Source organism: Crocodylus siamensis, chromosome 10 (assembly GCF_052110815.1).
Source record: "Crocodylus siamensis isolate JL-2025a chromosome 10, ASM5211081v1, whole genome shotgun sequence".
Lineage (NCBI taxonomy): Eukaryota > Metazoa > Chordata > Crocodylia > Crocodylidae > Crocodylus > Crocodylus siamensis.
In genome coordinates, this window is record NC_143404.1 from 33,187,401 (window position 1) to 33,213,097 (window position 25,697).

General features: G+C 44.6%; 1 protein-coding gene and 1 non-coding gene across 2 annotated transcripts in view; both read right to left on the reverse strand.

Annotated features, from left to right (window-relative positions):
- Positions 1–222: 222 nt before the first annotated feature.
- The window catches only part of HSPA9 (heat shock protein family A (Hsp70) member 9), a 33,613-nt gene continuing 8,138 nt past the window's right edge, over positions 223–25,697 (reverse strand). The window contains exons 6-17 of the mRNA XM_090065019.1: positions 23,925–23,998; positions 23,735–23,841; positions 22,581–22,743; positions 21,744–21,836; positions 18,427–18,636; positions 15,440–15,667; positions 11,101–11,205; positions 9,663–9,780; positions 7,472–7,566; positions 3,527–3,619; positions 1,626–1,766; positions 223–985 (exon numbers count right to left, since the gene is read on the reverse strand). Of these exons, the coding sequence (XP_089921145.1) occupies positions 926–985; positions 1,626–1,766; positions 3,527–3,619; positions 7,472–7,566; positions 9,663–9,780; positions 11,101–11,205; positions 15,440–15,667; positions 18,427–18,636; positions 21,744–21,836; positions 22,581–22,743; positions 23,735–23,841; positions 23,925–23,998 (1,487 nt within the window). The 3' untranslated portion in view covers positions 223–925. The remainder of the gene's footprint in view (positions 986–1,625; positions 1,767–3,526; positions 3,620–7,471; positions 7,567–9,662; positions 9,781–11,100; positions 11,206–15,439; positions 15,668–18,426; positions 18,637–21,743; positions 21,837–22,580; positions 22,744–23,734; positions 23,842–23,924; positions 23,999–25,697) is intronic.
- On the reverse strand, positions 14,587–14,658 carry LOC149856397 (small nucleolar RNA SNORD63). Its single transcript, XR_016438406.1, has one exon. It is a non-coding gene; the product is annotated as a small nucleolar RNA SNORD63 (small nucleolar RNA).

Here is a 25,697-nt window from a genome sequence, read left to right on the forward strand (position 1 = left end):
GATTCAGTGGAACCACTGGTCTGTTCTAGCTGAGCAATTCCTAGGTGTCAAGAAAGTTACACAAGCGTTAGCTACCAGAAAGGTAGCAGAAACCTTAAGCAAGGTGCACTAGGGAGTTTAACTGTTACTAAAGTTAACCAATTCCAATACAGAGAAACTGTTCAGATTCATGCAGTCTGGCCACCAACAAATGCCCAACACCAAGAATCAGTTAGCCAAGAATGCCAGAGGAACTGGATGCTTCCTTTATTTAAAAAAAAAATCCAGAATGGATCCAACAATTTTGTCATTAGGGAAGTTGTTTTATCATAAGCAGAGAACAGACATTGGATGGAGCAGAAAGCTTATGCAAGCAGTGCATGTAACTTCAAATGTGGTCTTATTTGCCAGGAAAAAAAATTACACCTAAATTAAAGTAACCCATCTTCTTCAATACAAGAATACTAGGCTAGCTGCAAAGCTGAACGCTCTCTAGCAATGTAGCTGGGCCTGCCACTGGTATATCCAGGACCTATTACACTCCGCTCACAAGCACTTGCTTCCAAGAAGAGGATCCACAAGTGTTTCAGGCTCCACTGGACACCTGTCCCCACCCCTAGATTTGTGACATGGTTTTAAGTGTTGGACAAAATTCAGTACACCGTCATGCCCAGTATTAGGAATAAGTGATCAACAAGTCCCCTGGCTACTCAGTTTAATGTGACAGGGCTGAACATGTAGAACTCTCTCATGAATCAACTTTCAAGTGATGATTATCTAGTAGACACTTCACTAAATTTATACATTAAAAGAAATTATATATATATATAGAATACTGCCAAAACACAGTAAGACTGAATTCTGCCCACTTCTGCTCAGGAAAGTTCCTTGTCTCCCAAGCTTCAGAACAAATCACCTTCCTCTTTTCTCCATGAGACTGTGGCTTTTACTGTTTCTCCTCTTTCTGGTCCCCAGAACTTCCCGAAGTTTCTCGTTCAGCTGCCATCTGTGAAAGATTCAGTTGATTAGTTGCAGATAGATAGCTTCCAGCCTGGAAGCAGGTAATGGAGGTTGTTCTAGACAGGTAAGAATTCTTGCATGAAGATAAAGGCAAAAAAGCTGTTTTAATCAGAAGTCTCCTGCAGAACCAGCAGCAACTAGTGGTTAGAAAGGTTTAGCAGTTTCTACTATTAAAAGATTTTCAGAATTACAACTGGTCCTCTAAATACCCTTTGCATACTCAACATGTAGCCAATATTAAATCCTTTGGACAACTGACCTGTTTACCCAACGCCTACGTATCTTTGTGCATAGTTTCAAATACTGTTTTACAGAGTTTTGCCACAACTTAGATTCTACAAGATAATTTTATATAGAAAGGTAATGTCAGCAGTGACAGCATAACATACACACACTACCAAAGAGCAAAGAAAATGAGCTACACAGTCAGTCAACATCTGAAGTCACATTTCATTTTTTCTAGGTGTCACTAATGCAACACTTACTATTCAGTGGGAGTTGAGATACAACTTCAAATACTACCTCCAATATTCACCAGTTTCCCATGCTAAATGTTAAGTTTAATTTGGACTGATTCCCTCTCCCGGTGCAAGTTTCAATGCAAGACAGAGGTCTGGAACACCTACCTTTTTGTATGCCATTTCAAAGAGTTTCAAAGAGGCCTGCTGCAGGCTGGATGCTGCCTGTTTTATGTTCTCTCCTGTTTCAGTATCTTTACGAGCCAGAAGCTCTCTCATTTTAGCTATTTCTTCTTTCAACTTCTGGCACTGTAAACAAGTTACAAAAACTATTAGGTTATCTTGCATGCAAGTTAATTAAAACTGTGTTATTTTATTTATATCTACCTCACTGGTCTTAGCAGTCTCAATTTTTGATAAATACAATGAATGGAAAACTCAAATTAAGCCATAAAGCTTGCAGGAACAAGCAGCTTTTCCAGTTCCCAATGGGCATGTGTCTACAGCAGTAAAAGCACCACAGCTGGCATTAAACTGGTCGTCTTGTTTGCAATCTCAGCAGAGATGCAAAAGACTGAATAGGCCATGGAGACCAAAAGGCCCCCTTTGGATGAGAGCTGGTCTCACTGGCACATTGCATTAGCTAATGACAAATCACCCATGAACCACGAGCAGTGGAAAAAGATGTTCTTCATTTATACTTAAGGTTCCATGAAAAATTTAGGAAAGTTGCTATTCAGCACATTAGGCCCTAAACAGTTGTATGTGGGAAGAAAAGAGAGGCAAAAGCAGTATGGTCCTATCCCAGTCCCCATGGCCATCTGTCAAACCCGTCACACAATCTGGCACTTCTGTCAGACTGGCACGCTGCTGGAGGGGCAGGATTTAAGAAGCAAAGTTACTGTAGGACAGCTGCACCTAGAGCTGTGAGAAGGTGGAAAGCTTGATCAGTAGTGCTTGCTGTCAGAATGTAGGCAGCTACAGTTAATCCTTTACATTCAGACCTGCTGAATGTTGGAGGCAAGATGTTTTTGAGGCCTGAGCCAATGATAGGCTTCTCTTCCCTGATCAAAGCTTCTTAATGTTCTTTCTAACAATGCCCATCTGGTATTCCCACACGGACAATGGTAGAACTGTACACACTTCCCATATACTTCCCGTTTTGAAAGCTAGTTAAGCAGTATCTTGCCTTGTCAGATGCTGCTGCCCTGGAGAAAAATAATTCTAAATCTTGTCATTGCATTCCCCAAATCCCTGGTGAACTCAGGATTGTCTTAGAGAAACCCATAGTTTACATCTTCACCAAAACCAATCAAAGGCATTTGACAAGAAGCGCCATTGTCCTAAAACCCACAAGCCATTTGTAGTCTTTGCACAATACTGATAGTCAAGAGATTTCCCAGCTTGTGAAGTAGATTTTAAACTTTACTTCTGAAATTAATAATGCAGAGACGAGACAGTCACTTTTAGAGCACTATTAAAAGTCCTCCTTTGATACAAGCATGACTCGCTCAAGGCATGGAAGGAACACCTGAGCTAAATTAGCTGGAAGAGCGTAAGTTGCCTCCAAGTTTCTAAGGGCTGCATACCCGCTATTTACAAACTCCCAGGACAAAACAGAAGCCTTGATTTAAGTTTCTTTGCCTGTAAGGTAAGCATTTTTTTAATATTTAATTTTTAGAAGAGAGATTCCCACTCAAAAAATAAAGGCTTCTAACAGACCCAATATAGAGTCAAATCAAGGGCCTAATTCATTTAAAAGCCTTTCATTAAATACAGTTCATAGGTCACTCCAAGTTTCAATCACTCAGCTCAGGACTGGAACCAGGATCTTTGCTATTCTAAAGATGTCCACCTTATCAGCCTCATTTGCCTACACCAACTGAAATGAAAAGCAGTTAGTCAAGGGCAGTGCTTGTTTTCCAGAGTTAGACCCCTTCTAACTGGAAAGTCTGTCTCTATCATGTCCCAAGCACATGCAAACCCCAAGAACAGTGTTAGATCAAATTTTCACCAGAACACTACAGGGACTCTTGCCTCCTTACACAAAGGAACAAGAAAACACGCACCTCATCTGCTGGAAGTTGATCCTTAAATTCCTCCATCTTGGATTCTGAATCATGAATTATGCCTTCTGCCATGTTTACAGCTTCAACCCGTTCCTGAGTAAGAGAGTTCAGGTAAGTTTACACATTGTTCACACCTGTCACTATGTCAACAGCAAAGAACTGGACAGCTGAGGAGAGTCACAATCAGTGAAACTGAAGCACAACCACTAATCCCCTCTCTGAAGATCTTCTTCCCTTCCAAACAAAGCAAGCAGGTCACCTGCAGGTACATCTGTGTCTGGGAATGCAAGATGACAAGCCTCATACCACTGGAAATTTTTTCTCTACTTCCCCAGATGGCTGAGGCCCAATATGACATAGCATGGCCTACACATGGGAAGGTCAAGCAAGTTAGGCAATATGATGTCCCTGGTCTATTGTTTTGGGCCAGACAAGGCAGCCTTAGCGTTCAGAAGACACTACTGAGCCTCACAGCAGCCACGGCATTAGAGTGAACTTTGTGCACTGTGACTTCTGGGTCTTCCAGATTTGGTCTCCCAGATGGTTTCTGCAAACCAGATTTGTTTGTTAAGAACTCCAAGGACATAGCTTTTCTGGTGGGCAAGATGACCAGAATGTAGCCCAATGCAGGGCTTCTTTAGAGAGTACAGAGTAGTTACCTGCTGACGTGTTAATGCAGGTGTCAACACAAACTGCTGCACTAGTGACAGCAAGCTGGGTGATCTACTTGTTTGAAATACTGCTCCACAGGAATACAGTTACAAAAGGTCAACAACATTTGCCAACATTCTCCATTATTTTCTACTGGCTGCTGCACTGTCAGTAATTCATAGCTGGAAGACACCTGCTCTCAGCCCACCACAACTGGCAACCTGAGCCAGCAGGGTGAGAGGAGAACCAGTATTAAGAAAATGGACTTCAGAGATTAGACTACACTCATTCATGGTTGGTTACTCCAGGCCAGGGGTTCTCAACTTCAACCATTTTCTTCCTGAGAACCAGCCCAGCTCACCAGCCCCTCCTGCCTGGCCCCAGGTGCAGCGAGCGTGGCTTAGCAGTAAGGATCCCTAGGGCTCCACACACCTGAGCAGCAGCAGCACTGCAGAGCTTCACCCACTTGATGGAAGCCGTGGGGCTGGGCAGGGTGAGCCTACCCCGGCCCTTCCTCAGGACTTGCCTCAGCCTGGGGAGCAGAGGCATTTCCTCCCCAGACAGGATGGACCCCCCCCAAAACCTGCCTGCAGCACCCCAGGAAGCTATGGAGCCCCAGTTGAGAGCCACTGCTTAAGGCCATGACTCAAGTAACTTAGTGGGCAGCACAGGAAATCTTCCACTGCTCTTATCTGTTGTATAGATGATTCAAGAAGGGGAGTACCATTTATGGGCTGTCAATCCACCAGCACATGGGTGTCAAATTGATCCAGCCCTGTGGATTGGATAAGGGGCATAGGTCCAGTCTGGTGCAGAGGCCAGAAGTGGCAGCACATGTCCCAGTGATAAAATATGGAGACAGCAGCCACGAACTTTCAGAACATCTCATTATACAAGCACTACCTCTTTATAAAGACTCTTTGCCAAATGGGGTATTAAAAGTATTTTATGCCTATAATTCTCATATGCCAGAGTCAGGGCCTCCGGGCTGCAACAATTCTGAAGCATAAAAGAAACAGCTGTAATTCTCAAAAAGATTCAACTCCTTTCATAGAAAGCTGTTTCAAGCATTCTCTTTTCTCATGCTGAACCTTTCACTAAAAAACGTCAGATTTACAAGAGCTGCCTGAACAAGATTACAAGTTATATATAGAACATAAGTAAAACATCTACAGCATCTACAATTTCAGCAATCACTAAGCATATGCTGGTGCCAGAAAATACAGCAGCTCTTCAGCACATCTGCTTAAATCAACATCCTATATTTAGTAGTGTAATTCATTAGTATAACCCTTATTAAGCCAATTTAACCCAGGCATTGACATTATGAATCTCATAGGACTGAAATCATTCAGGTATAGGAAGAGGAAGTCAGTAGGGACTCAGTGGCCTCTCCTACCTCAAAACAAACACCCAGGCTCAGGGCAGACTCACAGACAGAAGTCACCACCATTGGAAGGGACAGGATGTTACCCTGCATCAGCTACTCAAAAGGAAACTACCCTGGGGCAAGGTGGAAGCTTGTGATTACCTTCTACAAAGGCAGTTACTGCAGAGCAAGTGTTGTGTAGGTAGAACTCCACCTTCTATGCCCCAGGATAAGTTGCTTCTACCTTGATATTTAGATGAGATCTGGCACTCAAGGTGTTGATGGACCAGGCTTTTAAACAAACTATATACTAGAACTACACAATGCAGGGGACTACCAGTCAGTTGAGGCATCATTTCAAATTTTACAGAATAAACCCAAACATTTCAAGAGGCTTGGTGAATACAGTTTTGACTGCAACACAACAGGCGATATTTATGGACAGACTTCCTTAGTCTAGGGGTGGATGACCTATGGCACATGTGACACATACAACTTCTGCGTGGGGTACACACATGATCATGGGAGCAAAAAGCAGAGCAGCAGATTGGGCTGGGGAAGTGGCATTCAGGGAGGGTGCATGGCTTAGTTTGTGGTACGCCTTCCAAGAGGTTGGCCCCCACTGCCTTAGTGTATGAGATATTTACCCTTAGTATGCCAAGATGCATGAAAAAAAACCATACATGACAAAAAGTAGATTCAATTAGATTTTTCAAACTCAGTTCAGGTCTCATTAATAGGCAGGCCAGCTTGCATATGGCTGGCCGGCCGGCCATCTAAAATGCTTGGTCCGAGACAGCACAGGACTGAGCTCTCCTTACCCATTCAAATTTGCAGGCACACTCCAGACCTGGAAGCTTGCCAGTGAGATGGCTCTAGGTTTGAGAAAAGGGGCAACAGACAAGCCTGGAACAGCCTCACTGGCAAGCTTCCAAGTCTGGATCGTACCCATGGACTCAAGATTGATGGAGCATGCTCAGCCCTGTGTTCACAGGACATGTTGCTACAAAAGCGTAGGAAAGCCCAGCTTGTCCCCTCAAACATTATGGATTGCTTTAAATTGCTGATCCTATATTTAAAAAGAGGTCCCAAAATCTGTGCATTTAGGTGCCTATGTATTCTTGCACAGTTAATACAACTGCATGTATAACTCAGAGATAAGTGTATAGCTAAACAACCATTTGCACATGCACAACTAGTGACCCTTAAGGCCTCTTAATCTGACCCTTACGCATCAAGATAGAAGTTCTCAAGTAGAGGAAGAGATTGTGTGTCTAGGGACCTACTTAAAAATTGCACTTTTGCAATTTTTGCAGAAACTGAAAAACAGCAATGTCCATGAAAAATGGCATTGGCCACAATTTCCCAGGAAATCAACCAAAAGCCCCAGCTTCATAGAAATAAAATGCTGGCTCCCTAGTGGAAGGAGCAGTCCTCAATGCTGCTGCAGCACAGCCTTGCAGCCCACCTGGAAAGGGAAGGTACCAGCTGGTGGGTTGGCACAAAGGGCAGCAGACAAGATGGCAGATGCCCCCTTGTGCCTCTCTGCCAATCAGTGCCAAGAGGCGAGGCTTCACAAAGGGCAGCCAACAGCCAAGATGGTGACCACCCCTTCATCCCTCCTCTGCCTAGCACCTCTCCACCAATCAGTGCTGAAGGGTAGGGCTGCTACAAAATGACTAAAAATTGGCTCTTTGGGTTAAGACCAAGCCACAAAAATTGCTTTCTCTCACTGTGAGTTAAGTAGGTCCCTACTTATGCCCTTGTTAGGTAAGCTCTCACACCAATACTACAGCTGCACCTGGTAGCTTGCGCTGCCACATGTCCCCAAATACAGTGCAGTTTCAGAATAGGGAATGGAGACTTATTAACTGGCTGGTAAACTGGTCCTTAGTAAAGACCCCAAAAACATATCATCAAGTTACCTTTCTTCGCCTATCTTCTTCTGCATATTTCTCTGCATTCTTCACCATGTTTTCAATTTCATCTTTGCTGAGACCACCAGAAGACTGGATCACAACTGCATTAGAAAATAAGGATTAAAGCTGAACTATGTACTTTAACTCCATCTTGAGGACAAAGCAACTCTCCTTAGTGAGGAACCCACACAAGGTAGCTTGCATTGCCAGGAATACTTCCTTGTGCCAATGAGCAACTTAAAAGTAGTATTTGAGTCAGTGTATTAGCAACCTTAGAAATGCCTAGTACAAAACAAAGTAGGAAATCTGATGAGAGAAAGCAAAAATAAAGAGGTTCATTCTAGGGATCTGAAAGGTTAAACTAGAATCATATTTATACCATTAATGCATTACAGTTAACATTTAAAACAGACCATGTGTGAACTATCACATGGTATACTGGTACTACTTGTCCAGACTACTCTTCCCCAGAGGCAGCCCAGCCTGCCTTTGCAGGCCACTTGCCCCCTTCCACCAGCAGTTCACACTGTGTAAATAAGTGCTGGGGCCAGGGGTGGTGGGAAAAGGAAGTGGAGCCCAGCCCAACCAGACTTCTCCCCAGAGGAGAGGCAGGGAAGGGGAAGCGGAAGCAGAAGCGCCACTTGTGTCTCGCCCTGAGGCAAGCAGAGCAGGTGCTGGCTACTCTGCAGGTATGTATTATTGGTTAAACGGTTGACCAATATAATTGGAAGAGTTGAAATGGCTAATGTTTTAAATAATATTTACATCCCTAGTTCATTCCCAGCACTGCATACAATAATTGGAAGAAACCACTTCTCTGATCTCACATGCAGAGGTGGTACTAACTGATGACACGTGACATTTCACTTTTGGTTTGGGGAACAATCCTCAAATGTACTTTTGAGGGGATGAAACTACAGCAAAGCATATTACAGTCCTTGAATAACTGCAACCTCATTAAGGTTAGTGTTTTGTACAGATTCTAGTTAGTGTATCCATGGAGATGTAACAGGAAGTACAAGGACAGAACAGTACTGGAAGAGCACTGGGGTAGAGAGGAAAGAGTATCTGGCACCTCAGATCATGGCTGTTTCCAGTTCTCAGACACTGCTTACATAACAGTTTGCAAGTTCCAAACTTTTCTTCAGTTACTTCAACTGAAAGTGAACCTGTGTACCTGGTCACTAGGCAAGGGGGCACACTGGCCTACAAGGCAACAGAAGGAATCATTTTACCAGGTCATGGGAGTTTCCTTTCTTTTTTGGAAAGTGGGCCAACCCCCTCAGAAACAAGCCACAAGAACATTCCCCACCATGACTCGCTTCCATTCCCTTCAAGGACAGAAACTTGTCTAGTTCTCAGAGCGCACTAGTTTAGCCTTTGACCCAAGTAGTGCAAAGACATGTAGCCTCTGTACAGCTATACAATTTCCTTGGATGTTTGAAGGATCCAACAGCTGATCTTATTTGACATTTCACAAAGGGTCTTTTGCACACATCACATATGTAACTGAGCAACAGACAGGTTGCTTTTGAGTCCTCCTGACTGAAGGGAGGACTTGAACCCTGGCCCTATTTTTCCACCAGAAGCTTCAGTTCCCAAGGCTGCTTACATACAGGACTCATTTGAGTCAAGGCTTGGCCAAATCAAGACATGCTCCCTGGCTGGGTTTGTAATCCTTGAGGTAAAGTAGTAATACGTGCAGGTCTGGGAACTCACTAGGGGCTATAGTTGAATTGACTCTGATCTCCAGCCATATGAATTACAAGCAGAACTTTTGAAGAGGCACAGAGGACAGTTAGAAAAAGGGTGGTTATACTGAATATACTGTGTACTACTGAGCATGCAAAAGCATGCAAGTCAGAGGACAACCTCTGGATGTCTAACAGTGGAAAAGATACTGGGTTGAGTGTAGGAGCTGTTTCTTCAGTGTGCCAGAGTTCAGACCAATTTGTTACTAGCACCATTTCCCTCCTATTTCAGTTGACTATGGACTGCCCTACATACATCTCCCCAGCCCTCATTTACCTGCTTGTCATCCTCACTTGCTTAACCATGACTAATGAATGGATTATTTCGTTAGAGGCACCTAACACACTGCTGGATATCAAGGGATTAATACCTCCTTTATCCCTCAGCCAGCTAAGCATGTTTATTGTTTCATACATTTCCCTCCCTTTTTGGAACCCACACTTACTTTGCTGCTCACGTCCAGTCCCTTTATCCTTGGCTGAAACATGAACAATACCATTAGCATCAATGTCAAAAGTGACCTCAATCTGGGGCACTCCACGTGGAGCTGGAGGAATTCCAACCTGCAAAAATCAAAAATGGTTAGCCATCAGCTCCCCCAGACAGGGGCTTGGTGTATACACCTTCACTATGTACACTCTCAGCAAAGTGTAAACTCAACTAGCTATTAACTAAAGCAACCTCAAAGCACAGTCCAATATATGCCTGTCAAAGACTCATGTAGTGAATTAGCAACATCTTGACAGATTTAAATTGGAGAGACTTAATTTAAATGTGGATACAGATTTCTGCCCACAAGTTACAAGAACAAATTTGGCTCAGAGAACAGCAAAGCAGAAGCCAATGCCATTTAGCGGTTTTTACCTCCTTGTACACATCAGCTTCACTTTCCTCTAGCAAAGTGCTTAGTTCTACTTTGGGCATGGCCACCTCACCTTGATATATTTGGAACTACCACATCCAAAAGGTGAAGGTCTGCCCAGGGTGCTTCTTAAGGAGATCTTAACCTCTGCCTTATTAGAGGGCTTCTTCTTACAACTCATTTACAATGGGGTTGGTCAGGAAGGAAGAATCTGACAGTCTAGCAGAGTTCAGGAGCCCAGATAAGCTTAGGAGGACCAAATGCAAGAGCCACTTTCATAGCCACTCTCTAAGACGGTGGCTAGAAGTAGGCACAGAATTAACACAGATTTCCATTTAATCAGGAAGATGCATCTTAACAGGCTGATCAGTTGATTTTGGGTACATAGCCAGTTATGCTGAAGTGCAATTGCTACAGGCTATGCTCATCCCTGGCACATGACAATTATCTAACTAAGCTGTTCCAAAGGGATTTGAAAGGAGGTGGTGATGGGCCTCCTACAGGCTGCCTCAGGGAAAACCAACAATTGAGAAGCAGAAACTGAACTGATTTAGATCTTGGGGTCAGACATAATAACCTAGATCTGAGCTACATAAATCAGTGCCTGAGAACAGAAGGCTATAGAAGGCAAGGTAACTTTATGGTCCAGTGATGTACAAGTCTGGTATTACTCAGGGCACAGAAAATGCAAGAATTTTAAGACTGAAATGGATCAACTGGGCCACTTAGTTGTTTCTCAAGGCAACTTTATGGGCTGTCCTGTCCATAAACTTAGTCTAACAAGTTTGAAGGTTTAACTTTTTTTGCTGCCTCCTTCCACTGCTACTGGAATACTGGATCCAGAATCCCAAGATTTACACCTAGAGGGCTGCTTTATTTCTCAGAAGTAAAAACAAACAAGACAGTCCAGTGACTTCTGTTTCAAAACATCACTTTCAAGAGAAAGGGTCAAATGAAAATGGAGAAGGCTTTGAACTTAGTATTTATGACCTTAAGCTTAACTTGATGAGAGCCAACATACCAAAGTGAACTGGCCCAGAAGCTTGTTGTCATTGGCCATCTCTCTCTCCCCTTGGCATACTTTAATCTCCACTTGAGTCTGCCCATCAGCAGCTGTAGAAAACACCTGCAATACGTAAATTAAATTGGTTACCGCAAAACTACTACAGGACAACGCAAGACATAAAAAATAGGCTAAGCTGAACAGATAAGAAATGATTAATCATGCATTATTCCCCCATGGCTCAAAAGCTTATAATAGTAGGCAACTGTCAATCTTCCAGATCATGGTGCATGCATAAGAGGTCTAGACAGGCGCCTGATGAATCCATTTGTATGGAGCCATACAACCATCATACCAAGACCTTCAACATGTACACGTAGGCAAGCGTACAGAGGAGAGGAGGCTTCCCAAGACCTATCATGCCCCCTTTACACTACTGAGACAGAATCTTAAGGTCAGATCAAGTCCAGACGTTCAGTGCCTTGATGGCTGCAGCTTCTGACAAAGAAAAACAGATCAGAATTGCTGCTGACTGCCCAATGCCTTCCTCAGTGATGGCACGTTTCTGTCAGGGTGATGGATGTCCCTTAGCCTTTCTCCAACCAAGGAGTACCCAAAAGGCAGTGGGATCTAGGATACTGAGGCACCCTATACTCACCTTATTCTGCACGTTGCAACATTGTGGTATTTTATAGGAGCTATCCCTCCTATAAAAAACTAGCAGGCCCTCTAGTTGGGTGCAGTTTATGGTCATACCCAAGAACAAAAGCTTAATACAGCAAAAAAAGAAGACATACCAGCAGGTAACAGGGCATGATTTCAGTAAAGCTAGGCTGCATAATAATTGCATAATTTAACCCGGGCAGGCTCTGTGCCTCCACCTCCATAGGGCTCTCAGCACTCTAGCTGGGAACTCCATGCAGAGGCACCAAGCTTGGTGGCATGCAACCAGACAGCTGGTGAATGAGGTGAGCTCCTGCTTGCAGGGGGTGTTGGTGGGAGGGGGCCCTATCACCACACATGCATCCCCTCACCACCACCATGCAGGAGGAGGGGGAGGATGCACAACCTTTGCCACTTATGGCAGCAGCGGCTCGGGGCACTCACGGCAGCAGAAGACAGAGCCCCTGCGGCACACGACTCCAGTCGAGTCCTGGGAGCTGCACATGGTGTCACACAGACCTCCCAGCTCAGCCTGCTGGCACGCGCCTTCAAGCCAAACTGGGCTGGCTCTGTGTCAACACATGGGGCAAATGGCACTGAAGGCAGGAGCCATGTGCCGTTGGACTGGACTAGCTCCATGCCTCCACGTGGGGCTTCCAGCACTCCAGCAGGAAGCCACACATGGAGGCACAGAACCTGCCCGCCCTGAACGCATACAACTCCATGCTTCCATATGCGGCTTCTTGCTGGAGTGCTGGAAGCCCCACATGGAAGCACAGAACCCACCTAGCCTCATAGTACGCAGTTCACACCTGCAGTGCTGTGACCCAACTTGGTCTCACCTGAAGATGCGTGCTAACAAGCCAGGCTGGCTCCGTACTATGACATACAGCTCCTGGGACTAAGCTGGAGCCACATGCTGTGGCCATGAGCATTCCAAAGGCCCACTGCTGCTCCCATCAGCAGGGGCTACGCACCAAGGCGGAGGGGCAGGGCACACCCACCCAGATGGGTTTTTTGGTACAGATATTAAGAATATCCCTCAGGCCCCAGGGGAGGCACACCTAGGCCAAGGGTCAGTGAGGATCTAGTCAGGGAACTTCTGGAGGGACTGGATGTATTCAAATCAGCTGGTCTGGACGATCTCGACTCCAGAGTGCTGAGGGAATTAGCTGAGGTCATTGCGGGACACCTGGTACGGCTTTACAAGGACTCATGGTGCTCTGGTGCAGTGCCAGAGGACTGGTAGAGGGTCAACATGGTTCCCATCTTCAAAAAGGAGAAGAAGGAGGACCCAGGAAACTATAGGCCCGTTAGTCTTACCTCAATCCTGGGCAAGCTTTTTGAGAGAATTATACTGGCACATGTCCATGAGGGGCCAGGGGGGAGATTATACTTAGGGGCAACCAACACGGGTTCATTAGCAACAGATCCTGTCAGACCAACCTGGTGGCCTTCTATGACAAGGTCACCAAATCCTTAGATGAAGAGGCAGCAGTGGACAGTCTTCCTGGACTTTCAGAAGGCTTTCGACACGGTCTCTTACCCTGTTCTCAGTAAAAAACTGGGGGACTATGGTGTCAACACCCACACAGTCATTGGGTCACCAACTGGCTGCAGGGCCGCACCCAGTGAGTGGTAGTGGATGGGTCATGTTTGACCTGGAGGGATGTGGGCAACGGGGTTCCGCAGGGCTCGGTCCTCAGGCCCGCACTGATCAACATCTTCATCAGCAACTTGGAGGAGGGGGTAAAAGCACCCTGTTCAAATCTGCTGATGGCACTACGATGTGGGGGGGGATGTGGGCATGCTAAAAAGAAGGAATAGGCTGCAATCAGACCTAGACAGGTTACAGGAGTGGGTGGATGAGAATAGGATGGGATTCAACACCGACAAGTACAAGGTGATGCACCTGGGGAGGAAGAACCAGCACCATACCTGCAGGCTGGGGAACTTCCTTCTCGTCAATACAGAGGCAGAAAAGGATCTTGGAGTCATCATTGACTCCAAGATGAACATGGGCCAGCAGTGTGGGGAGGCAGTCAGGAAGGCCAGCCATACCTTGTCATGCATCCACAGATGCATCTCAAGCAGGTCCAAGGGGGTGATCCTCCCCCTCTGTGCAGCACTGGTCAGGCTGCAGCTGGAGTACTGCGTCCAGTTCTGGGCACCGTACTTCAAGAGGGATGCAGACAACATGGATAGGGTCCAGAGGAGGGCCACTCGCATGATCGGGGGCAGCAGGGCAGGCCCTATGAGGAGAGGCTACGGGACCTGAACCTGTTCAGCCTTCACAAGAGAAGGCTGAGGGGGATCTAGTGGCCTGTTACAAACTAGTCAGAGGGGACCAGCAGGCATTGGGGGAAGTTCCTGTTCCCCCAAGCACTACCAGGAGTGACTAGAAATAATGGTCACAAGCTGGCAAAGGGTAAATTCAGATTAGGCATCAGGAGGCACTACTTGACTGTCAGGGCGGCTAGGATCTGGAACAAACTTCCAAGAGAAGTGGTGCTGGCTCCTACCTTGGGGGTTTTTAAGACAAGGCTACATAAATCACCTTGCTGGGGTCATTTGACCCCAGTAGTCTTTCCTGCCATGGCAGGGGGTCAGACTTGACCCCAGAAGGGTCAGGTCCCTTCTGACCCTACTACCTATGAAACTATGAATATAAGATGAAATGTAAGAAAACCCCCAGTAATTAATTGTGCATAACTTTGATGTTTTTTGCACACAACTTCCTGTGGTATAACTGTCCAAGCTGTAGAATAGATCCAGTTCTAGTAGAAAGGCAGTGTGTAAGAAAAGAGCATATATTCCTATGAACCTAGACCTAGTGTGTGTTGTGCTCAGTAATAAGAGTCTCCACATGTTCCATTCTCTTCAGAATGATGTGTTGATATTACATCATAGCGCACACAATTTGATTCTGTCCTGAACCAGAGAAGCAAGACATTCCTTATTACATGCTCCCCAAGAAGTGGTAGGGAAGTTGAGGCAACATTAGTAACTAGAAACATTTACATGCACAGCCCTTATGGAGGAAAAAACTTATTCGCTAATTCATTAATCTACCCGTCTTTACCTCCAACTCACTTAACACTGCCTAGGACTTTCTTTGGGTGAAAAGGGACCATCCTAGGATCCCTTTACTCACCTCTCTAGAGGCCACACATTGAATCCACAAGATGTTTCTTCTCAGCCTCCAACAATCGCTAGAGGGTGACATGAGGCACAGCCTCTCTCCTGGGCAGAGTACTGCCTCAATAGGATTCCCAGCCCTGTGTAGAGAGGATGCAGCTTAACCCTGTACCCAACAGTAATAGCACTACACCAGGGCAGCCACACCTTCTCTGGGTGTACTTTTCCAAATGCTTTATACCTCTTCTCACTCTGCCTCTCTTCATATGCTTTCCAGCCCAAATATCAGAGCTGTGCTACCACTTCTAAACAAAATGCTCTGCCAATGGTTCTGCCACAAGTGTCGTAAGACTGATAAGCCACAAGGCAACAGCATCAGCTTCATTTTCTTGCGCAGCAAGGAAGGAGAAAAAGTTGATACTGATTGTTGTCATTAGGGGACAAATACAAGGATGAGGCAGGAGTAAGCCAGACAATCCCTACGCACCTGCAGTTGTGCCAGGACAGTGGCACAGAACTCCATTCACAACCAGTAACCTGGGTGCTTTAACCTCACCTGGCTCTTTTTCGTGGGAATAGTGGTGTTTCTGTTGATAAGTTTAGTGAAGACACCTCCTAGTGTCTCAATTCCGAGGGAGAGGGGAGTCACATCTAGGAGCAGTACATCGGTAACATCACCAGCCAGCACACCGCCTTGAATGGCAGCACCAATAGCAACAGCTTCATCAGGATTAACTGCTTTGCTAGGAGCACGGCCAAACAAATCCTGCACAGTCTGCTGCACCTAAAAGGGTACAGAACACAGAGCACATGTATCAAAAACTAATGCCACACAGGACTGCAGCCATGTGTCCCTCTCAGGCTATCATGAAAGATTTGAAATAGGGGTCCCTTCATGCTGCAAAGTCCCCAGGCTGGTTCACTTTTCTTCCTCACTACTTCTGCAGCACAGAGTCTGAACAGTAAGAGACTGGATTAAATTTCAGGAGCAACTTGCTATTCCTCCTGCCCCGATACCTTCAGGTGCTCTAGTGAGTTTCCACTGGTATACTCACATCTGCCCTGCATCTATATTATTTACAAGGGAAAACCCAAATCAACCCTTTCTCTACAGCACCATTTTCAAGCAAATTAATGGGCAGTGAAGCAGCTATACAGGGAGACAAAGAACAGGTCTCCAGAGTTCAAAGCAAATTCTGGATAATACTCCCACCTCTGCTAAGCCCCAGCCCACAAGAGTGACATAGCAACATACTTGAGCTAAATGGAGACCCCACCTGTGCACCAGTTGAGAACTGCTTCCTGTAATAATTAGCATATTCCTAGTTTATACTCCTGAGGGCTGTCAGTTTGGGGAGTGAAATGCAGTGGCAGTCACAGTACCCCAGGGACAAGCTGCAAAAGATAAGGATTTCTTGGGGCAGGAGGGGTGCATTAAAAAAATGAACAGTCAAATGGGAACAGTAACTCCACCCCCTTATTTAATATGCTTTTTCACTAGAGTGGTGAAACTGTTGTTTTAGCAGATACTGTGTTATTAGCATGACACTGCTCTGCTTTTTCAGGACATGCAGATGAAGATATATTGGATACAATACTGAAATATTCAGGCAATAATGCAACTGTTTGCAGCACTACACACAGTTCTCAGTTCTTTTCCAAGGGAAGGCTCCTCACAGCCAAGACTAGTATGGACTTTCAGCAGAAACTCACATCTCTCTCCAAGTCAACCTACAGAAGTAGTCACCATTTTATGTAAAGGTGAGCACTATGCTCACAGGGTATACTTCAAGCAGATCACTAACTCTTCAATGTGAGACAGCTTCCTATACACAAGGCTTAGCCTGTTACCTATATTAAAGGCTATGTAATTAACTGGAAAACTTTCCCCTTAGGGGTATATTTTACAAACAGAGGAAGCATTACTTCTAATCACAGACCTGACATTTTCCTAGAACACTAGCCCTGAAAGAATAATCCAAGGAAGGTAAAATTTCACTCCTAGCAAAGCTGTGTAGGAGAGCTGGGTTCAGTAGGAGAAAGCTACATTGTATGCAATATGCAAGAACAGGTCTTGGTATGCCCAGCACCCAGCTGAGCCTGCAGTTATAGCTCTGACTACAGATATTCAGGGAAGCATTATGTAACCTTGCAAGGCCACAGGTGCTGGGGAGATATAAATAAAGAACTGATATTTAACCACTATCTTCCACCCCAGAGGATACTTACTGCTTCAGAAAGGGCTTCCACCACTACTGAAATGCAGTCACTTCTAGAGTGCAAGGAAGCAGCTGTTACACAAATTACAGTATTATACAACAGATCAAAGGAAATCAGCATATCCAGCTGAGACTGTTTTACAGGGTAGGGTGCAGGCACCCCACACTAGGACTCAACCTGGACAGCTGTTACTTACCTCCTCTAAAACGACCTGTCAGTGTCTGATGAGAATGAAAGAGAAAGCCAAGATTGTTCACCAACTGGCTAAGCATGTGTTGAACATCACCCACATCTAGGCTGCAAGAGGCATTTGGCACATTAGCCAATTCAATCCCAGTCAATACTCTGCACCACCAAAGCATTCTGAAGCCTAGGCAATAACTATAATTGCATTAAGACAGGGAAAATCCTCAAACAGCTCTTGGAGCAAAGCTGCTTTTACTGGTCTCCAAATTATGAGGAGGAACTAAGGATAGTTGCACAGGCTGTACTCTTAAGACAACACTGCACAGAAATGGTCACCATCAAGTTCAAGGCAGTGGAACAGTGCTCTGTATATAATCAGAATGGGACAGCGCATCAGCACAAGCTACCACATCTGCAAAAAACTGAGCATTAACAAAGCAAGCTGGCAAGTCAGGTTGCTGGTGCCAATCACCACAGTACACAACAGCCAAGCATCTAGGTAGCCAATACAAGACCACATGGTCACCCAAATAGGCTAAACAGTGCCTGGCCCAGGGAACAGACATTCATCTAGTTATGCACTAGAAGCAGGTTATGGAATGGATCTGTTGTAATTGCTGGCTGTGAGCATAGTGCTCAATAATGACAAAGGTAAATTAATTGGAAAGAAAAGAAGAAGTAGTCAGAAGAGTTGAAATATATTAGCCAGTTCAGACACAGCTCTCTGTGGCTAGAGAAAGCCTTAAATTCTTGCATCTCTATGCTGTTCATGTTTAATCTACTACCAGCCAGGAATAGAATTCAACTTCTGCCAGCTATAATTTGCCTTTGTAAAATTTAAACCCAGCCCACAGCATCCTCCTGAGAAGCCCCCATCTCAAAGGTCAACACAAAAGCAGGGAACAAAGTCACTTACATTTGTTCCACTCCACTAGCATGTGCCTGATATTGCCCTGTGTTCTGCAAGCTGCAGGTGGCCCTAACATAAACCACTTCCAAGACTGCTGGAATAAGGGCTTCTCCTTTGCAAGTCCCCTATAAAAATCCTTTTGCTCAATAGGAGACTTCGAGGGCGAGGAGGGGGAAACCCCTGACAAGCAGAATTAGTGTTGCCCATTAAGAGGGAATGAGACGTACCTTAGGCATTCTGGTCATCCCACCAACCAAGAGGACTTCACCAATGTCACTCTTGTTGACTTCAGCATCCTGCATGGCCTTCTGGCATGGTGCTACTGTCCTCCTGATCAGATCTGCAACAATCCCCTCAAACTGTGAACGAGTCAATTTCATATTCAAGTGCTTTGGTCCAGAAGCATCCATTGTAAGATATGGCAAGTTAATGTCGGTCTGAAACAAAAGAATCATCCAGATGTCAGAAGTGGGAGACAACGATCTGAAGTTTTCAGTGTAGCCACTGAGGGAAGCTATCAATTTTAGAGACAATGGGTCCCTACATGAAGCTTAAGCCTAAGTAGTTCTCACACATCTTCTGCATGTTTAATTTACTACCCCCCACAATTGAGACTGATCACCCTTTATAAAAGGTCCCATTTATGCAATGTTTATAAGGAATTAGTAAAAGATGCATTAAGCACAGCAGACAGACCTGAACTGCTAACATCAAAAGTTTATAACCAGAGATAAAACAACCTTGCATAAGCTGGAGAAAATTTATTAAATAAAACTTCCTAAATGGAATCTAGTATTTAACATTACTTAACTTCTCCAGGGCTAACAACAATCCCAGGTAGTAGTATTTCCGGCTTACTCAGTTTTGGATTTTTTTTGACATGTTCCACTCAAATTTTATTTTTAAACTAAGGCTGCAGAAAAAGGATTTGCAACTCTGCAGACATCCATATGAAAACACAAGGAACAGCAGTTGGCCCTTTGGTGCACACCCAATATGCTTGAATCAAAAGGTCCATATCTGACCCTCTTGGCACTTATCTGGGCTCTCCAGACCATATTGCCTTGAGACACTAACCAAGGCTCTCTTGGCCCTAACTGCATCTTAAGAGCTCTAATCTAAGTGCGGAGGTGTGGGGCAGGAAAGGTAAGTCACATTCAGGTGGACAAGTATCAGAATGGCTGTATTACCAAGAAAAATGCTAGCCAAATATCATTTATTTATTTCCTAATATTTTATATAAGGCAGCCTTTTTCCCTTTTTGGTATCCAAAGTAATACCTGTTTGATTCTCAACATACCTAGCTTATCTGCACTTAACATTACAAATATACATTTCCTTTGATTAGTGATACAAGAGTTTAAATAGACCCACTGGATTTCGAAAGTTCACAGCACTCATTTTGAATCAATGCACAGCAAAAATCATAGCAACATGCCGAGTCATGTCTTGCTGGCACAAACTCAGTGGACTGTTTGTAAAGTCAGAACTGATCCCTTATTATGGATGGAAGCCAAACTCCTTCCTCATACATAGCAGCATGAATAAAACCAGACCTGCCTTAAAGTTGGTAATTTTACTGCACCGTTAGGAGTTAAATTAGCCAGCTTTTCCTGGTACAAATGAATTGCATTTTATGGCTCTCTTGTCAGCTAGCAAGAACTGTGTTTATACCTTAGACCAGTTGTTTTCAAACATTTTTTCATTTGTAGACCCCTATAAATTATGAATGGAGTTGTAGACCCCTTTGAATTGTAAGTGTGGGTATTTATATACTTTTGATTGGATCAGTCATCTTTTACAGACACCTTACAAGGCTGCAGACCCCCTGGGGTCCACAGACCAAACTGAAAACCACTGCTCTAGACAAAATTATCCTTTGTGACCCATCTAAGAAACATCCTTCCTGTGAGCTACCTTCTTTTCCAATACAAGAACCATCCTGTGACAGAACCAGCCTAAGGACAGCTGTGGTGCCCCCTAGTGGCTGAACTAATCTGGCCTTTGCTCCAGTTCTGCATATGCCTTTTTGCTTTCTTTCCTGCCATGCCTTGATATAACTTTTCAGCACATTGAAAGGCTATCCCAAAACCCTGGAGTGATTTTGGTGGTACTATCCATAGGTTCCCTTCCTTCCCCTGCTGGACCCTCAGTCTTCCTTACTACTGTACCCTCCTTTCACCAACAAAAGTCCCTCTACTGGCTGCTTTGCACTACTCATGCCCTACTAGCACAAAACATGCCCTCTTGGCACTTATCTGGACTCTCCAGACCATATTGCCTTGAGGCGCTAACCAAGGCCCTCTTGGCCCTAACTGCACCTTAAGACCTCTAATCAGGGCCTCCAGCTTCCCTCAGCCATGCCCAAGCCTTGCCAGCATCACTACTGATTGGCTCAGCTGGGCCCACTCAGCATTAGCCACCTCATGATCCTCGTAGAGCCCAGACACAAAGCACCCCTCAGGCACCCTCCTGTGGCTTCCAGACCATTCCTATAGCCACAACCCATTCTTCCAGCAACTTAAACACAAAATGCAAACAAATTCAATCTCTAATGCAGGGTTGTACCCTCACCTTGGGTCTCTATGAACTGCAAACTCCTGGCTATACTGCCAGCTTACCTACAGCCACTCCTGCAGGTGGGAGTTTGCCTCCATTTGGGGAGCAGGGCCTGACAGCTCTGGCTCAGAGCTGAACTCGTCACCTTCCTGGTCACATGACACCCTATCTTAGCTCCCTTACTGAGCCTAGGTGATCCCCTTTAGTTCTAGGGGCTGCCTGCTTCTCTGCCACAGCTTGCACAGATGAGCTGCTTCTTTAGTAGCTGGCCTAAGCTCAGCTGCCACCATCAGAATGTAGCTCAGGCCTGCTGCTCTCTCCTCTTAAAGTAACAGCAGCCTTGGTCCCCACTGCACACAAATCAGGCATGTTTGAGAGAATCAAAGAGCTGAAACAAGTGGGTGAGATATGGTAGAGTTAATATGCCTAGCATGTGCAGTGATTAGTCCCCTGTGTGCTGGGTGTTTTTTGTTTTTTTTTTAAAAGGAGAATTTATCTTCTTTTTTTTTTGCCATTAGGCAAATAACTCATTCAGTTAAGTTCTCAGTATGTTAAGATGAGATTTTGACGTGCCAAAACAAAAGCCAGTGTAATAGAAGCAGGATTATCAAAAACTCTATTCCTTGATGGATTGTACAGTTCTGGTACTTGGGAACAGTTCTACAGGAGGGAGAGAATGTTGTCTGGGGTTATAGACAACAGCTAACAGACTAACGTTCTCATGTAAGAGGCAGAAACAGCAGCACCCACTGGTATTCTAAGCCTTAAGCAGTCGCATTACCTATACATGCTAATAACCTGAGAAAATTTAATATCAAGACTATTTTGCCAAAGTATTTTCCCATAAATTTAGTTTAGTTATAATAAAGTTCCCCCGACACTATGAAGAGTAATCAAATTACCAGCAAAATAAATACAATGCCATGTTGTCTTTAGCGATATGCCAAAGTAACCCATGAAGTGCTTTGAAATCTAGACACCTTACCTGCACAGATGAAGAAAGCTCACACTTCGCCTTTTCTGATGCTTCTCTCACTCTCTGAAGAGCCATGTTGTCTTTAGTCAGGTCAACGCCAGTCTAACCAATGAGGAGAAACATGCATTAATAAAGAGGCTCATTCTCCAAAACTCATGATATTCTCCCACAAGAAGAAAAAGCATCTCAAGTCTTTTAGAAGGTTGCAAAAACATGGAACGATACCTTGTGGTTTTTGCTGATTCCTCATACTTTTAGCCATAGATACACATTCTACTTAACACTTTATAAACGCCTGTTAGCTTCAGCAGCCTGCGATGCAGTTACCTAGTGAAATAACCACTAATAATTAAACGAATGGGGCACTGACACTGCAATTTGCTGAAGGCAATACTGGGCGAGTTAAGAAGTTAGGATTAATATGCTCACTCCCAACTGTTACCACTATACTCCATCCACTGGATGGGCAGTAATGTCGGAAGCAGTACCAGATGCACCTGGCAACAAAATCTGTATTCACACAGACTGACTTGTGATAAAAAACAGAATCCTATATGAAAAATAGAAATCTTGCTATCCTGTTTGTCCTTCAGGAGATGTCAGCTCCAATAACTCTACCTCAAGCTAAGTTTCTAAAGGCAAATACAAACCAAAAACCAGCCCAACAATCTCAGTTTTATACTTCTAAAGCTGAAGTTCATGGTCTAGTATACATCCAAAACCTGGAATACTCCATGGCAAAAAGAAATCTTCATCCTTCCCTAAAAGTTGTATTTCTTAGTTCACATTCTTCACAAGTCAACACGCAACTTGGGATGTTATTTTCATTGTGCAGAAGTCTCTTACCTCTCTCTTGAACTCTTTAACAATATACTGCAGCAAAGCCTGGTCAAAATCTTCACCCCCTAAGAAAGTGTCACCATTGGTTGACTTCACCTCAAAGACTCCCTTCTGAATTTCCAAGACAGAAATATCAAATGTGCCACCACCCAAGTCATAAACTGCAATACTAAAAACACAGAGAAAACATGTCATTCCTACACATTAATAGTCTTTTGAGTAACATACAGATAGAGCATCAAGATGAGTCTGGACACCCCCAGGAAGTATATACCATTTAGAGATTACTGTCTAGGAAGGGGAAGGCTGTTAAGATGGTGGGCCTAATCATTACATTCCTTTTGCTCCCATTTCAAGACTGCCGATTGTTATTTGAACTCTGAAAAGGATCTGAGGTGTGACACTAACCTATGGAATCTCAGTATCTGCCTTAATGCAACATTCACTCCTTTCCTCTGTGTGAAAATTACAGAAGACTAAATTTTTCCCTGAAGAAGCCTTCCCTAATAAGGCTATCAAACTTACATTATGAGCCCAGTCCTGCATTCCTTGCATACCTGGAGTTTTCCCTGAGCTCCAATAGGACATCTGGGATGACAAGGACTGCAAGATGGTCCAATTATGTAACTCTGGTAATTGTATAGTAAATAAAGAAAACAAGGGAATGCTTCTCCAAGGGAAGGCTTTAATACTTTTTGCTCCTAATGAAAGGAGCAGAAAGGCTAGAAGAGGAGAGTGCAGTTAAAAAGCCATAACATTTGTGTTAAGAGTCTGCATTCACAGTCTTTACTTCATATAAAAAACACAAAACAAAATCACAGGTATGGAGCTCACATCCATGCTTCTCAGTTACGACAATACCTTTTGGGGGGTGGCGAAACACGGAGAAGCAAAGGATGCTCACATGCTAACATAAAGGAACATAAGTTTACTTGTTTATAAAGTCTGTTCTTGACAAGCTGGTGAAGTAATACCGATTCAAATACGTCATGTTTATTTTTATCCTAACAGGTACTAAAGAAACCAGTGTTTCAGGGCACAATCTTGGCTCTTATGCATCAATTAACCAGAACCTGGGTAAAGATTCTGGACCACACGTCAAAACAGAACTGCGCAATGTTGTGCTAAAGAAGAGGGCATGGTTACTGACAGACACTTACACTTTGTCTTCAGACTTATCTAAACCATAAGCCAAGGCTGCAGCAGTTGGCTCATTAATCACTCTCAGAACATTCAATCCAGCAATTTGTCCAGCATCCTTGGTAGCCTGAAAAAGAGAGGTAATTAGACAGAGAGAAGTTTAAGCCTCCGCTTAGAGGCTGACAATATACAAAGTGCTTGTGAACCTACCTGCCTCTGAGAATCATTGAAATAAGCAGGTACTGTGATAACAGCATTTCTTGCCGAGTGTCCCAGGTAGTTTTCTGAAACAGAATGCCAAGTTATTTTAGTTTTTTGGGGTTTTTTTTAAATATATTTTGTATTTGCTTTTTACTCCCTCTCCCACGAATACCAAGTTTTTATCCTGGGGATTGTAACCATTAAGGCTGCATGAAGCTTGGGATGGTGATTCGATACGGAGAAGATTCAGCCCGATTCACTGGCCGAATTCCAAATTGAATCAGGGGACCAATTAAAAGGTCCTAATCAATTCAAAGCTCTCTGAATCTTTGCTCTCCGAGTCTTTGGAAAAGATTCAGAGAGCTTTGATGATTCGGGCAGTCCCCAGTGGCTGCAGCAGGGAGCTGTAGCTGGATTCAGAGCTGGGCTGGTAAGTAGGGGGTGGGGGCTGGGGGGAGGGGACCATGGGAGACCCTGCCAGCCCCCCTAACTCCCATGGTTGCCCTGCCCATCCTAACTCCTGGTATGTTAAAAAAAGCCTCAGTGCTCACCTGGTGCTGCTGGGCAGTGAGGTAATCTCCACTGCCTCTACTGCATGGGGGGACTCTGCATGAGCCCCCTAACCTTTCCCCTCACTCCCCAGCCTCTCCACAGGTGCCCCACCCAGGCCAGCTCCGGCTCTTTAAGAAAAAAGTAATGGAGAAAAGCCCTGGGACTCACCACTCCTGGTGTGGCTTCAGGGGGCTCATGGAAGAACCCATGTGGTACAGGGCAGCAGGGATCACCACCCCACCTGGCAGGAGTGGAGATTCCAGGGTTTTTCCTCAGGTTTTTTTTAAAGGGCCAAAGCTGGCCTGGGCAGGGCACCTGTGGGTGGGCTGGGGTTGGAAGGCTCAGGCAGAGCCCCCTATGCAGCACAGGGCAGCAGGGATCACTCCCCCACCTGGCAGCACCTGCTGAGTCACAGTTTTCTTTTTAAAAAGAAGCGACCAGAGCTAAGGCAAGCAGAGTAGCCATGGCCAGGCTGGGGGGGATGGGCCTGGCTGATTCAGAGATTCAGCCGCGGAATCATTTCAGGACAGTAATTCAAATCACCGAATCAAATCACTGTCCCCCAAATCAGCTGAATCTGAACCAAATACTAGCAGCTTTGCACAGGCCTAGTAACCATCCCTCCTACATGACCACATGTCCCAAAGGTTTTCACACTGTGATGACATAGAAGAAACTCAGCCCCCCGCCCCTCTGCCACAAACAGCAGAGCACAGCAAAACATTCTGTGCAATCTACTAGCAAAGAAATTTAGTACAAATTTATCCAAGATGTTTACCGCCTGCTTTGCTTTTATGGAGAGGGTGGAAAACAAGCTTGACTATGTTTTTGTTCTCAAATGTGTTTTATTAAGATTATGCTCCTTATTCATGTGGTCTCATTTTTATGATGTGTTTGTATAAATATTTTCCACAGCAATTTATACACTATTGATGTTTGCAAATAAAAAAGGTAATTTATAGTTCATTAGAAAATGTAATTTTTCTGACACCTTCTTAAAACGCAGCCAGTTTTAAATACAAAAAAAAAGGGAAAAAAGCATCATAAAGAATGCAACTGCCATGTAAGCTAGTGTCCTATCTCACACAAAGGAAGTGTAGATGCAGGGGGAGAGGATGAACAGGGCATGTCCAGGATTCTCCACTCCTTGTCCTGTCCTATAGCAGCTTCCACCATTCAGAGGTTTGTGAAGTTTTGATTCAGGAACTTCACTGCTATTATGCTCAATAC